Source organism: Pterocles gutturalis, unplaced genomic scaffold (assembly GCF_000699245.1).
Source record: "Pterocles gutturalis isolate BGI_N339 unplaced genomic scaffold, ASM69924v1 scaffold19029, whole genome shotgun sequence".
NCBI classification, from domain to species: domain Eukaryota; kingdom Metazoa; phylum Chordata; class Aves; order Pterocliformes; family Pteroclidae; genus Pterocles; species Pterocles gutturalis.
Window position 1 is genome coordinate 2376 of NW_010128620.1, and position 13176 is coordinate 15551.

Sequence of the window (13176 nt, forward strand, 5' to 3'; positions counted from 1 at the left end):
TCCCCTCCCTGCAGGGCTGGCACTGATCACCCACAGCCTCATGATCCAGGGATGGATTTGCCCTACACCCGCTGAGCTTGGCAATAAAAGGCACCAAGCCCAGATACAAGATCACAGCAAACACCACCGACACCCAGAAGCTCCCAGGCTGCTGTCAGCACGACCTCTCCCGTGCCAGGGCAGCTGGTTTAGTCTCACATCCGAGGCTCCCCAGCGCTGCAGCCAACGGCTCAGCTCTGGTTTGGAGAGCGCTGTCCTGTGAACCACGCGGGACCTTCAGCCAGACATGGAGCGCACATCCGAGGGAAGCATCAGGCTGGGGTCTGTGCTGCTGAGATGCTCTGCTCCAGAGACCTGGGTGAGAGCGAGATCAAAGCCCACGCAGGGCAAAGAAGGGACTGCAGGACCAGGGAAGGACAGCAGCTAACCTCCTGGTGTGGAGGGGGCCCCAGAAGGGAGGGGTCCCTGTGCTGCTTTATTCAGGCCAGAAAAGGGTCAAATATTTGGTGCATGTGCCTCCTCACCTGGCTGTCCCGATCCATGGCCACTACAGTCATCGTCAGAGCCACTGCTTTGGTCCTGGCACTCTCTGCCTGATGGAAGAGGATGAGACGCGTTATATCCCACCCTGGTGCTGCCCCCCCGACAGCCAGTCCTGGCTCCCTCCCAGAGATGACCCTGGGAGCACAGCTGCATGCCCAGTGCTTTGGCCAGATGCACTTATGCTCACTTGGAGAGAGAAACTGAGAGCTGCAGCCTTGCGGAGGATCTCCCCAGAGACCTGCAGGGCCAGGCAGCCTTCAGCACCAGTGTGCAAAGTCTGCTGGTTCCCCGTGCGGGATGCGGTAGAATCGGCCGAGAGTTGAGCTGAGAGCGCCTCAGCCAAGGGCACCTCCTGCCAAGCTCGCTGGGACGAACCTCCAGCCCTTCAGTGCCAGCTGGCGCGAGGCTGGCTTGCCCTTTCCCTCCGCCCTGGCCCAGCTCATCAGCACTGTGATGGTGCCAGGCCAGGACTGATTGGCTGGTTAACCCCCCCCTGCACTATCTTCCTGCCACAGGCAGCAAGACTCCTCCCCTGGCTTTCACAACACGCGCCCAGAGCAAAGGTTGATAGAGCAGGGACGATGCCAAGGGAAAGAAGGGTGGGATGGACAGGGAGATGGTAGGGATGAGGGGGGCTCTCTGGTCCCCCAGACAAGGAGCAGTGTCACAAGTGGAGTAGAGAGAGTGTGGCAGTCCTGATGTTTGGAGATGTGGCAACTCTCTCCCAGCTCTGAAGATGAGTGTTTGGAGGAAGGGTGAGAAGATCTGCCCATCTCAGTACCTCCAGATGCCCCAGAGCTGCTGCTTCCCCTCCTTTTCCACCTTCTCAGAGGATCAGCTGCTAAGCACCCTGAAATGCTGGGGGTTGCTGGTTTCTGCTGGAGCACAAGCAAATGTTTCTGAAGGGCTGAACAACAGATGGGATTTTTTTTTTTTTTTTTTTGGCAGCTAAAAGGCGGTTAAGTAGCCCACTAGAATTTACAATGTCACTAGAATACATTAAGAACGTAATCTCGGTAGCAACCCAAGGATAGGAATGTTTGCTTTCGTGACACACTCTGTGAATGATTACTTGTGACACCACTCCCAGCAAATCTGTTTGCAACACCAGCCAGCCTTGAGCCACGGGCACACTGAGCTGCGCCGCGGCCACCAGCAGCACTGGGAAGTGGAAACACAGAGAAACCAGTTTGCAGAGCCCAGGCAGGGGACCCAGGTGTCCTGACACCCGTGTATTGACCTGACCTGCTGTGCACTGCCAGAAGGAGGAGATGTGTAATTAAAGCTCTACAATTTGAGGCCTGATGCTGCTCCCATCTCTGTCACTGACCCACCACATGGCCATGGGCAGGTCACTTTGGTAGCTGGTTTCCTCCTCCTCACCACCACACCGGGAATGACCAGTGTCCCTCCTGTTTGAGGGTTCAGGGCTGCAGCAGCACCCGCTCTGTGCAGGAGAGCCCAGGACAGTGGCAAGACCAAAGTCCAAGCGTCATCGCAGAGCCCGCACTGCCGACCACACTTGGCTTATCACTGCGCAGGCGACTGTTTGCTGACAGGGACGTCTGCAGGGACAGCCCCTGCCAGGGAGAGCGGGATAAGAGAACGCAAAGGAACAAATGAAGTTGCGGAGGAGCAAGCAGCTTCCTGACCTGCCTGAGGGACCTGCCAAGGAAGCACCAAGAGGGACCTTTTGTAGGAGATTTAACTTAGCCATTCCCACACAGAGGCAGCAGCAAGGCTTCCCCCTGCCAGGGGAAGGGCATGAGCAAGCACTGGGCTGGCAGGTGTTGAAAAGCCCAAGCCCAGCCAAGCTCTGGGGACTCCACCAGCATTGGTGGCTGGACCTTGGTGGAGCAGCACCAGTGTTTCCAGCTGAGCTGGTGTTAATCTGCTCATCTTGGAAGGGAGAGACAGCTTCTGAAACTGCTGTTTCCCAGAATATGAACTCTGTTACTTGAATGAAGCCTGCGATGGGAATCCAGCCTCCTCTCTCCAAGCCACTGAACTCTACAACGTGCCAAGTGTCTAATACGATCAGGAAAGCAAGGGTGTTCAGAGGCATGCTGTGATCCCCCACCTTGCTGTAGGTGCAGCAAAGCAAACTGCTTTAGAGAGGAAGATGTCTCACCTTCCGCTCTAGAAGATGATGTGGAGTCCGTCTGGGCTGGGAAATCAGAAAACTCCACCAGACGCCCACAATCTTTTCCAGCTTGCAGCAAAAACTTTCGGCCATGCCCAGCAGGCTGGTGGGGGGAGCGACCAGGCGGACTTTGGGCACAGGAGCTGCCCCAGGACGTGGCCAGGTACCACAGGTCCTGCTGAGGAGCGGCCCTGGCCTGGCCCAGGTGCTGTACCGTCGTGCGAGAGGCTTTGTGGTGGGGAGGCTGTCAAACACACGGAATCCTTCTTTTATGGCGAAATCCCAAGCCAGGTCAGCCACGAACTCTGCATCCTCCGGGCTGCTTTCACCTGGGGCTGGCTTCCCTGGAGACCAGAGAACAGGACACCTTCGTTTGAAAGAGTTTGTGTTATGTATTCACATCCCAAACAGCACCATGTGCCCTTGTCTGGGCCAGCCCAGTAGGACTCTAAGGAGTACGAAAATAGCATCTTGTTTTTCTCTGATAAAGACTCCCAAGCCAGACCTGATGTATGCAGATAAACAGCACTGAGAGTTCACACCACCTCTCTGAATCTCTGTGCCAAGGCTGGAGCTCAGTCTGAAGGTCTGAGAGCTCCACCTGTAGGACACGGCTCTGAGCCCTGAACTCTGGCCTCTGCTCAGTTCTCCCATGAAAGAAAAGTGACCACACAGCAACCTCTGACCAGCACAAAAAGGAACAGAGCAGACCTCACATCCAGCAAAACGCAGCCGCTGGGGAAATGCCCGGTGTGTGCTCCCCTCTGGCCCTTTCTCCTGTCTGCAGGACACATCCTGACCGCACAAGGCAGCCTGCCTGAGGGGCTACAGCAGCCTCTCACCCTCCAGAGCCTGTGCCGTGGAGGCAGGGAGGGGGCCCTGAGCTTTACACGATACTCTAGTCGCATCCCTCTTGTCTACACGCAGCAGTAACTCGTTGCACAATTACTCCCAGGTCACTCAACTCCAGACTGAAACAAAATCTCTCATTTTGATCCCTTATTTCCTACTGGAGCTCTCTGATGAAAGCACAAGACCATCAGACAGGCCACGCTTTGCTGCAGCACCTGGAATTTCAGAGCTCTCAGGATTCACAGGCCCGAGCGCCCAAGCTCTGCAGCACACGCTGCCAGGCTGACCTGCCCCAGTTCAGCGTCAGAGCTCTCCCCGTCTGTGCTCTGGCTGGAGACCTGTGCAGCACAGAGCCAGCACGGTTGGGTTCCTCACCTTCCAGAGAGCGTTTGTAGAGTCCCTGCAGCATTGCAGCCAGACGGAAAAAGGCAAAGGCCATGTAGAAATTCCAGTTCTCAGGATGCTCCACTCCCATGTGGCCACAGTACATGCGGGAATACTCCTCTGCCGTGGGGACTCCCAGCTGCCCCAAATCACGCTTCCCCAAGCCTGGAAGACATGAAGAGGGAACAGTGAGGAGCAGACAGTGAGGAGCTCTGGGGTTTTTTGGGATGCTGTGAGGCTCGTGGCAGAGTCGTGCAGCTGTGGAGCAGCAGAGACCCCTGCGCCCATCCAGCCCCTGCGCTGCTGCCACGCTGTTCCTGTACATAACAGTGCCACCAACCCGCGCAGGTGAAACGCACACAGGGCACACAGGGCAGTGTTCTTCACTGGGGTGAGGTTGTGAACGCACTGACTGATGGATCTTGCTCCTAAACAATGGAGCGATTTTCCTCTCTGCTTAGCCCTATATTGTTCTTTTTAACAAGTGTATCACTTTAGGGACAAACCCCTTCTGGGCTGTCCTGCTTCACAGATTTCCCACCCAAAAGGCTTCCTTAGCTTTACAGCTGAAGTGAGAGCAAAAATAATCCAAACTAATTTTTAAATGCAGTTTTGCAAGCTGTGAAGCCCTCCTCTCTGGTACGAGACCCACAGCCCTTTCCAGCTGCACTGAGCCCAACTGTCAGCTGAGCTCTCTGGGCAGGAGCGGATCTGTTTCTGAGCTCCGATTCCTCTCTGCGTGAGTTAACTGTGACTTTGCCCCTCTCTGTACCTCTCAGCGCATTAAAGTGAGGTGGCAGGAAGTAGGCCATACAGTTATTCGCCAAATCAGAGATGGGATCACCTAGAGTTGAACGCTTCCAGCCAAGGACAGCAAGGACCTCTGGCCTGTCTGGATGAAAGACCAGGTTGTCCATCCTGTATCAGAGGGAAAAAAGAGATCAGAAAAGTCTCAAGAGGGGGAAAAAAAATCCCAGTGTTCAGCAGCAGTAGGTGCTTTCCAGTGCTCTTCGCTCTCTGCAAAAATTGCTGAGTCTTTTGGGAGCCTGTGCAAGCGAAACATTAATTTCTGCAAGCGTAGGTCAGGGAGGACTGAGATTACTCAATAGTGAACTCCCTGGTTAATGACGAACTAACTGAACTGTGCTTTGGAGTTGTTACAGGACAAGCTAGCCAAAAAGTGAAGCTGGCAAGTCACTGTCCAGGGAGACCTTCTGGTCATTTCAACGGCACACAGTAACTCCAGGCCCAGCGCACAGCTCAGCCTTCACCAGTTTCAGCCCCAGGGCAGGGCAGCAGGCGACTGAGGAGGAAACACACGGCATCCATCCTGCCAGGGTGCAGAGAGCTCACCAGCTTCCAGTCACGCAGGAGCTGTGTGTGCTAAACCTTGGGGGAGCAGCCTTGGCCCAGAATTGGCACACACCAGGGTCTGACAGCGCAGAAGTAGCTCTCAGCATCCCTCCCCTGTGTCCCCAGCCACCGCGCTCCTGCATGACTTCACCTGTAACAGCGGCGGGTTTTGCCACACATCCTGCAGCATCTCAGCAGCCACCCAAACTCTTCAAGCACCAAACCTCGTTAGCAACGTGCACCGGGACTGATTTCTGAGTATTGCAGAACAAGGTGGTGATCCCCCAGTGTTAGACCAGTGCTTGCAGTGGCTGGGAAAAAAAACTCTGAGACGCCAATGAGGCACCAAGATTGGAACCGGACATCAGGAGCCCAGGCTTTCAGTTCCTGCCTCAGTTTCCCTGCTCTCGAACAGGCACTGCTTTAAACTGCCATGATCAGCAGGCAGACAAACACAGGAGAGCTCTGGGTGCAAGACAGCACCAGTCAGAGCTCTTGGGTACGTTTCTCGTGACAGATGCAAAGGGCTCGCGGCCCTCTAGATCCTGTTACCTGAGGGAGGCTGACCTTGACCCAGAGCCCAGCTTTCGGGCTGTTCTGCCCAACTCAGCATCTCTTTGAAGTCTGCAAAATGCTTTACACTCTACTGCCTGCGACGTGCTCCAGGGCAGTGCTGTCAGACAAGCAGTACCTGAAATCACCGTGCACCACAGTCGTCTTCTGAGATTCAGGAAAATGCAGAGGCAGCCACTCAATGAGTCTCTCCATGGCTGGGATAACACGAGTTTCCACAGCTTTATAGTGCTCTGTCCAGGTCTCAACTTGCCGCTGAATGTAATTACCTGCAACAGAGGAACGAAGGCTCCCAGGGAAAAGGACAGACACAAAGAGGCTTCAAAAGAGCTGCAGAAAAGGTGCATGGAGGAAAAGTCAAACAGCCAAGCAGCTCTCAGTCCTGCACCCTGAGATAATCTCCAAGAATTTAATTGTAATTTCCAGGGGTCGCATCCATTCTTAACTGAGCACTGGGTTTGATATTCTGGTGGAAATAACCAGATCCTGGACAAAAACATAACTTCTCCACCAACTCTGAGAAGCTAAGACAGCCCTGCAGAGAGACTGGAGCAGCTGAGGAAGTTTGGTCAGAGATGGCAGCAAACGAGTTCCTCCTGCACACACAGTGCAGCTCTTGCTCATGGACTACTAACAGGAAACACAGACTCGGAGGATCTGATGCAGCTCTCCACACCCTCCCACCATGCCTGGAGATTCAGACACCCTGCTGCCCATCTTGACTTGCCCAACTGCCCCCAAGTTTGGCCCAAGTCCTGTACCTGAGCCTATCCCTTGAAATGCTGATACTCAGGAGAAGCAAACAGCGACAGAGGATACACAGCCTTCTCTCACCATGCTCCCCGAGGTCCTCCAGCTTGGCTGCTCTGAGGTCTACGCTGTGGATCTTGCAGAGGACTTGACTCATGGCAGCATAGATAGCCCTGCGCTGGCTGGATGGCAGCGTGGGGAGGGAGATGTCGCTGTAGACGTGGCCAGCACGGTGCTCCATCAGGTAGAAAGGTGTGCCGAGGGTGCTGGGGAAGCAAGGTGGAACCGGCGGCTCTGAGGTTAATCCTGCTGCCTACCACCCCTCAGACCTCACCTGCACCCTGAACACCCCCCCAGGCCTCACCTGCACGAAGGGGAAGAGCAGCCTCACCAGCACCTGAGCACTCACACCCAGCTGTGGCCACACTCAAGCCCAGCTCGGGCTGCCAGCCGGTGGCACACAGCCATGGCATGATCAGTCCCTGTCCCTCCAGCCCTGGGAAGCTGAGCTTGGGGCCAGGCTGCAGCACCAACCACCTCCCTGCCTCCCCTGCCAGGAGCTCTGGAGCTGGGCTGTCAGGCTGCACGCAAACACCGTGAGCAGCCGTCACATGTTTAACTGCAGTGCAGAGACTTTCCTCCTGCAGCCAGCATAGATCCGAGCATAGCTGTCCTGGCTGCAGACTCGACAGCATGTCCCGCTCTCAGAGATGCTGCTATTGCAGCTGTAGATCTTGGGGCATTAGAAAAATCACCTTATTGGAAACCTGAGCATACTGAGTCAGTGGGAAGCTGACCACATTGTTTTATAGCTGCTTTTCAAAGGCAGATAGAATTTTGATTAATAGAACACACCTAATTTGAGACAAATAAAAGTGTTACTGTCCTTCGAACTTTGAGAGGTTCCTCTAGCCCCAGACTGGGCAAACACTAATGAGACCAGTGCACTTTGTGATGTCTGGCTCCTTCTCTCCTTATCTCTGGGGGAATCTGGCTGACGTTGGCAAGCGCAGAGTGAAAGCTGAGGGGAAATATTACCTTCTGTCCTCGCAGAGAGCAAGTACAGCAGGAACAGGAACACCAGCCGCAGCGAGTGCCTTCAGGACCCTGCCGGGGCGAGTCAGAGAGCTGCGTCAGCACAGGAGGGCTTCAGGGAATCGATACCAGAACTGCACTGTTGCTAGGCAGACACACAATATTAAAGACAGCCCTGTGCTCCATTTTAAACACACTCAAATAGCGTGGCTGCGGGTAGGGGAAAACGGCACACCAAAATCTTTGTATGGCTCAGAGTCCCGAGACTAGCACTGAAAAAACAAGGGGAGATGACAGCAGCCCCCCCACAAGCGTCCTGCTGCTCTGCTGCTGAGGCAGAGACCTCAGGCACAGCAAGCTGGTTTGCAGCACGACCGCTGCAGCGTGGGGTTGGCCCTCAGCCAGGCTCCTCACTGCTCAGCTGCTGTGTTGTGCTGTGACCTCTCTCCCACCCAAAGGGCCAGATGCCACGGTGGGATCCTCCCGACATGTGCTGGGCGAGCTGTGGTGTGCTCCGTGGATGGGAAGAATCGCAGCGAAGGAGTGAGGAGGGGGCTTTTCACAGGCACAGGGTCCTAACTGCCAGCTGCAGGGCGGTGGCACAGCCTTGTCTCTCCATCCAGGACTGCTCACGCTCGCTGAACCAAGCAGACAGACCCCAGACTGGGATACGGAGCTGTGCAAAATGCAGGGGAGGGAGATGAGGAGGCAGGTGTGTGAACTGTGTGTGTGATGTGGAACAGAAAAGCCAAGGCTGGCATAGAGCACTGTCCCTGGGATGGGGTTCTTTGGGATCTCGTCTACAAGAGCCTTCCCTGGCCAGCACAGCTCTTGCTCACCTGTATTCCCGTCCCACAGTGGGGCCCAAGGGCTGCGGGCTGTCAGAGGGCTCCTTCTTCAGCACCAGCGAGTGATCTCCAAACTTGACATAATAAGTCCGGGTGGACTGTCCGTGGCCAAACTGCTGTAACACTAGTGGGCCTGAAGAGTTGAGAGCAGAGTGTCAGCAGACAGAAGCATGAGCTGGGATTATCTTTCACCATTTCTCCAGGTTTTACTTCCCCTTCCTGTGCCTGGGTCTGAGATCTCACTTGCAGTAATCAGAAAACTGTGTCCCAAATCCCTGGGGATTTGCTCCTGTGTCCCATATCCCTGGGGAGCATGGCATCCCACAGATGGCTCACAGGCCAGGCACATTCCTGGCATCTCTTTGGCAACTTGTGCTCAGCCTCTCCCAAAAGAGGAAATCCTAAAATGTTGTTTCCCATTTCTAGAAAATGGTGACGGATCACTGAAACCTGAATGGCTGCACCGTTTGCTTGGAGATGAGAAGCCTTTCCTTAACATTATTTTTAATTTCATCTGTTGCATGATGGAAAGAGCCACTGGCTCCAGAATTCAGCCTGAAGAGCAAAAAGTGCTCCAATACCTGCTGCGTGGTCACAGAGAACATTTTCAAGGTATTTTTGCAGACGATCTTTTGGGATTTCCATGCTTGATCTCACTGAACGAGTATATGGAACAAACCCTTGCAAAGGAAAACCCAGATAGGTTTCCAGCTCTTTGAGTGCTGCTTCTGGATCATCGACCTGAAAGCAGGAGGGAGAGAGAAACCCTGGGTGACAGAAGATAAAATTGCCTGGGAAAGAAAGAGCTCTGCACAATCGTGATGGATTTATCTGTGAGTCCAACGGCATTGATCCACTACGGAATTCATGGGTCTGAATGAGGTCCATATAGGAGAAGTGACTTCTCCCAGGTTACACTGGCTGTAGGGTTTGGAGCTCAAGTCAAACACAGCTTCTGGACTCAGAAACTCTAGCCCAAGCCTGCCCCGGTTGCATTGCTTTGTACCTTCACCGTTTGAATGCCAAGCTGGGCTGCTGCTTTCAGGCTCTGGCTGCTGTTGTCGACCAAGATGGATTCCTGGGGCTGAACGCCCAAGCGCTCCACGCACAGCTTGTAGATCCGAGGATCTGGCTTGCGCATTCCTTCCCGAGAAGATTCAACCATCTACAGCAACAACAAATGAATTATGCATGAGCCTACTGTGACCACAAACATGCGTGCAGTGTTGGAAATGGAGGGTGGGAGGGTGGGAAAGAGACTGACAGTCTAAGTAACATGTGAAATAAAGAACATGGGGAATGGAGGGCTGACGGAGCTGGAGAGGATGTGATTCAAGCGACCGCGTGGGTGCCAATTGCTTGGCTGTGGCTCTGTCAGCTCCAATAAGCTAAACAGGATCAGCCAGTCCTTGGATGGAAGATCTCCAATGAGATGTTAGGATGTGGGAGACTCACTGGATGTCCCAGACTGTGCTGAACCAATTGGTCAACGCTGTCCAAGAAAGCCTTGGGTTGCACCACCTTCCCAATGATCTGGAAAAGCAGTCTCCTGCCCACTGCACCTATCAACCATGCCAAAGCAATCTTCACAGCAGCACAGATGTTGACCATAATCAGCTGCCCAAATTTGGAACAAAAAAATCTCGAGTAAGTCTCTGAACACTCATATTGCCCTCAAAACCACAAAAAAATCAAGCAGTGTTTCACCCCTGCACTGACAGACCCTCCAGGAATACAAATGAATCTTTTAGATAGACATAAAAGCCAATCCTAACAGAAATCCACATTAAATTCTTCTTTATTTTTCAGTAATTACTGTGCAGTCCTGCTGCCTGCTGTTACGGAAGAGCCACCCCGCATGAGTGATGACACCAGATTGGCCACGGTTATTAAAGGGCTTGGAAACAGTCTGGGATGAAAGGTACCACAGACCATCACAACAGAGCATCCCTGCAGGAAGAAACCTTCCCAGGCACCGCTGTCACTGGTACGATGCACAGAAAGCCCAGTCCATAAAGATAGAACATTGACAAGATTACTTTAAACAGTCACAGGTTTAAAATATATCGACATTCTCTTCTTTGCATATTTTGTTGTCTCAATCAAGGCTATAAAACAAGCTTAAGTCATGAATAAACTCCTGAAATTCAAAGATGTGAGTTGGGGCACACAAAAAAGCGAATCTTCTGTCATGCGGAGGCGAGTCCTCATAGCTGCCTGTTAAAGTGAAGCCGCTCAAACCAGCCTCGAGGTTCGTGGCTACCCTTCTGCTTCATTTTTGCAAAATCAAAGTGTGCTGGGAGCGGGGTCTCTGCCTGCTCGTCAGCTCGGACAGATCAGCATGTTGGGGCAGTGGGATTTTTGGGGGATGCTTTCCAATTCTTTGGGATGAAACAAGCTTTAAAAGAGTAAGAACTAAATACAAGCAAGCAGGGACACTCAGTAATAACAATTATTTATTGTATAGTGTTCCAGCTTCTAAGTCCGTTACTGACCTTGCTAGTTTATGTCTACTAACCCATACTGCCGGCTGCCATTCATTTGGTGCCTGCACATGAAGAATTTCAGCTGCAGCTTTCTATAGACCCAGCTACAGAAACGGACTTTGGAATCCATCCAGGCTTACCACATCAAAGTGCTCTCGGTCCAGGGGCAGAAAGCTCTCGCCATTCATCAGACAGAAGCTGTTGCTCAGAAGAGCTGTCTTGAGACCTTCAGCACGGATACACTGGACTGCTTCTGCCATTATGGGGAGCTGTTTTATCATCTCCTTTCTGATTAAGTCCGAGAGAAAAGACTCCACTGGAACACAGACATTTGCCTGAGAAACCAGAGAAACCCCCAAGAATTACAATTAGCCATAAATGGTTTTTAAACAGGGAGGAAAATAAGAGTGGTTGGGTAGGTAGGTTGCCTGATCACCTTATCTTGCTATCCTACTTGCTTTGGCAGCAGAAGACAGTCAGTGGATCCCCCAAGCTAAATTGGTTGGAACAAAAAACCAAACATTCTCACATCACTAATTCTATAGAAGCAGCAGCAGGGATAAAACGCTGATTTTGAGAGAGAAATGCACTAGGGCTGTGCCTGCCATGGAATCAAGGCAGGTTAGAGACAAATACTGCATTACCATTCAGCAGGCGGGAAAGGAATCTGCATTTTTAGACAGAGCTGCTTCAAAAAGACTTTATTCAGAAGAGGATTCTTGCACTGTGTTCCTGGAGCCGTAGCGGAGGGGCTTCTACTGATCTTAAGAACCCTTCCTGGAGACCACGGCCTCCATCCATTGAGTGTGCCCGTGTATGAACTCGCAGCAAAAGCCTTTCAGCTGGTCTCTGACTCTCTGCCCTCTCATCTTGGCTGATCCTAGAGATGTCTTGAAATAAAAGTTCTGAAATATGCAGGAAGAGGCTCCTGGAAGTGAAGGCAAATGCAGCTGACCATCCTGCCTGGGTACCAGAATGCTGATGGCAGTGAAAAGCCTGCCCTGATCAGACAGCAATGTTTCCCAGATGGTAAATCCAGACCCTTCCATCGAAGGATCTCTTTTAAAAGCTGCTCTTTCCTCACTGAACCACCACATTGCAGGATCCTGCTTCCCTGCGGTCAGTAAGCACAAAGAGAGGAGGGCAGAGTTGGCTTACAATCTCAAAGCACTGCTGTCCCAATTCCTGCAAAAACTCCACCGTCGACAGCTCTCCTCTTGTGTACTTCCGAGATGGACTATTTTCCCCTCCGGAGAGTATAGCTTGCTGGATGGTGCCAGCTGGAACACAATTCTGGGCCTCCCAGTCTATAGAGAAAAGCAAGAAAGCCAGGAAAGAGGATGTATGGAACCAACAGAATTGGGAAATCAGCTTGAAATCCCTCTGAAGTTGATACATCAACCAGCACTCATGAGAACGGATGTGCTGGACTGGGGTCATTTACCCAGCCACGGAGAGAAGTTCTGGCATTCCCCCAACTGAAACACCTCCCCTCGGTTCTTGGGGTGGGACCCTTGGGGTAAGAACACTGAGGTCTGGACATGTCCTGGAATACTGGGTGGTGTCAGGTGGTGTCACGACAGGACAGCTTCGTCACCAGCTGCATCAGGCCCTGATCTGGAACTGCCAACGGGTTCCTGTCAGTTCTAGTACTCTGATGGTACAATGGACTACCATCCTCATCATTGCATGCTCTTGAATACCTTACCAGACCCACCAGCGGCTGACAAGGACACCTGAAATTGATTTTCCCCTCCATGCACAGAAACAACAGGAGCAAATGAAAAATGAGAACACGCACCCGCGGCTGTCTTGTAAGGGGATGGGAGGAGCACCCCGCCGGCGTCAAAGATCACAGCTCTGTAATGGCGCCATCCCGATGGCCTCTGCCCAACTAACCCCTGTGGGCACTGCCGCAGCGCGGCACAGCGCAAGTAAGGGGCGCGGGCAACACTCCTCAGGTACATGCTGCGGAAAATTCACAAGTGGCCCATGCCAAGGAGAGAGGCTGGGACAGAGAGCACTGCAAAGGAAAATAATTACACGTGTGCATGAAGTGTCTCAGCCAAATTCAGGCACCTGAACGTGGTTTTACAGAGGGTCCTTCCACCCTTCCAACATTCAGGCAGAACAGAATTTGACTCATCACTAACACCTCTGTCACTGATCCCTAACCACAGCAAAACTCTGCAGAACAACGGTTTTTTTA

General features: G+C 52.8%; 1 protein-coding gene across 1 annotated transcript; it reads right to left on the reverse strand.

The window, feature by feature from the left end:
• Positions 1-524: 524 nt before the first annotated feature.
• LOC104459996 (acyl-CoA dehydrogenase family member 10-like) lies at positions 525-12934 on the reverse strand (the record flags this gene model as incomplete). The annotated part of the gene is made up of 15 exons (XM_010079700.1): positions 12769-12934; positions 12126-12274; positions 11108-11302; positions 9488-9646; positions 9063-9222; positions 8473-8614; positions 7637-7726; positions 6683-6864; positions 5967-6117; positions 4695-4840; positions 3914-4087; positions 2675-3030; positions 2054-2123; positions 1616-1704; positions 525-593 (listed from the first exon to the last, which is right to left on the reverse strand). Coding segments are annotated over exons 1-15 (2298 nt in total), but the record flags the coding sequence as incomplete, so codon positions are not given.
• Positions 12935-13176: the final 242 nt, after the last annotated feature.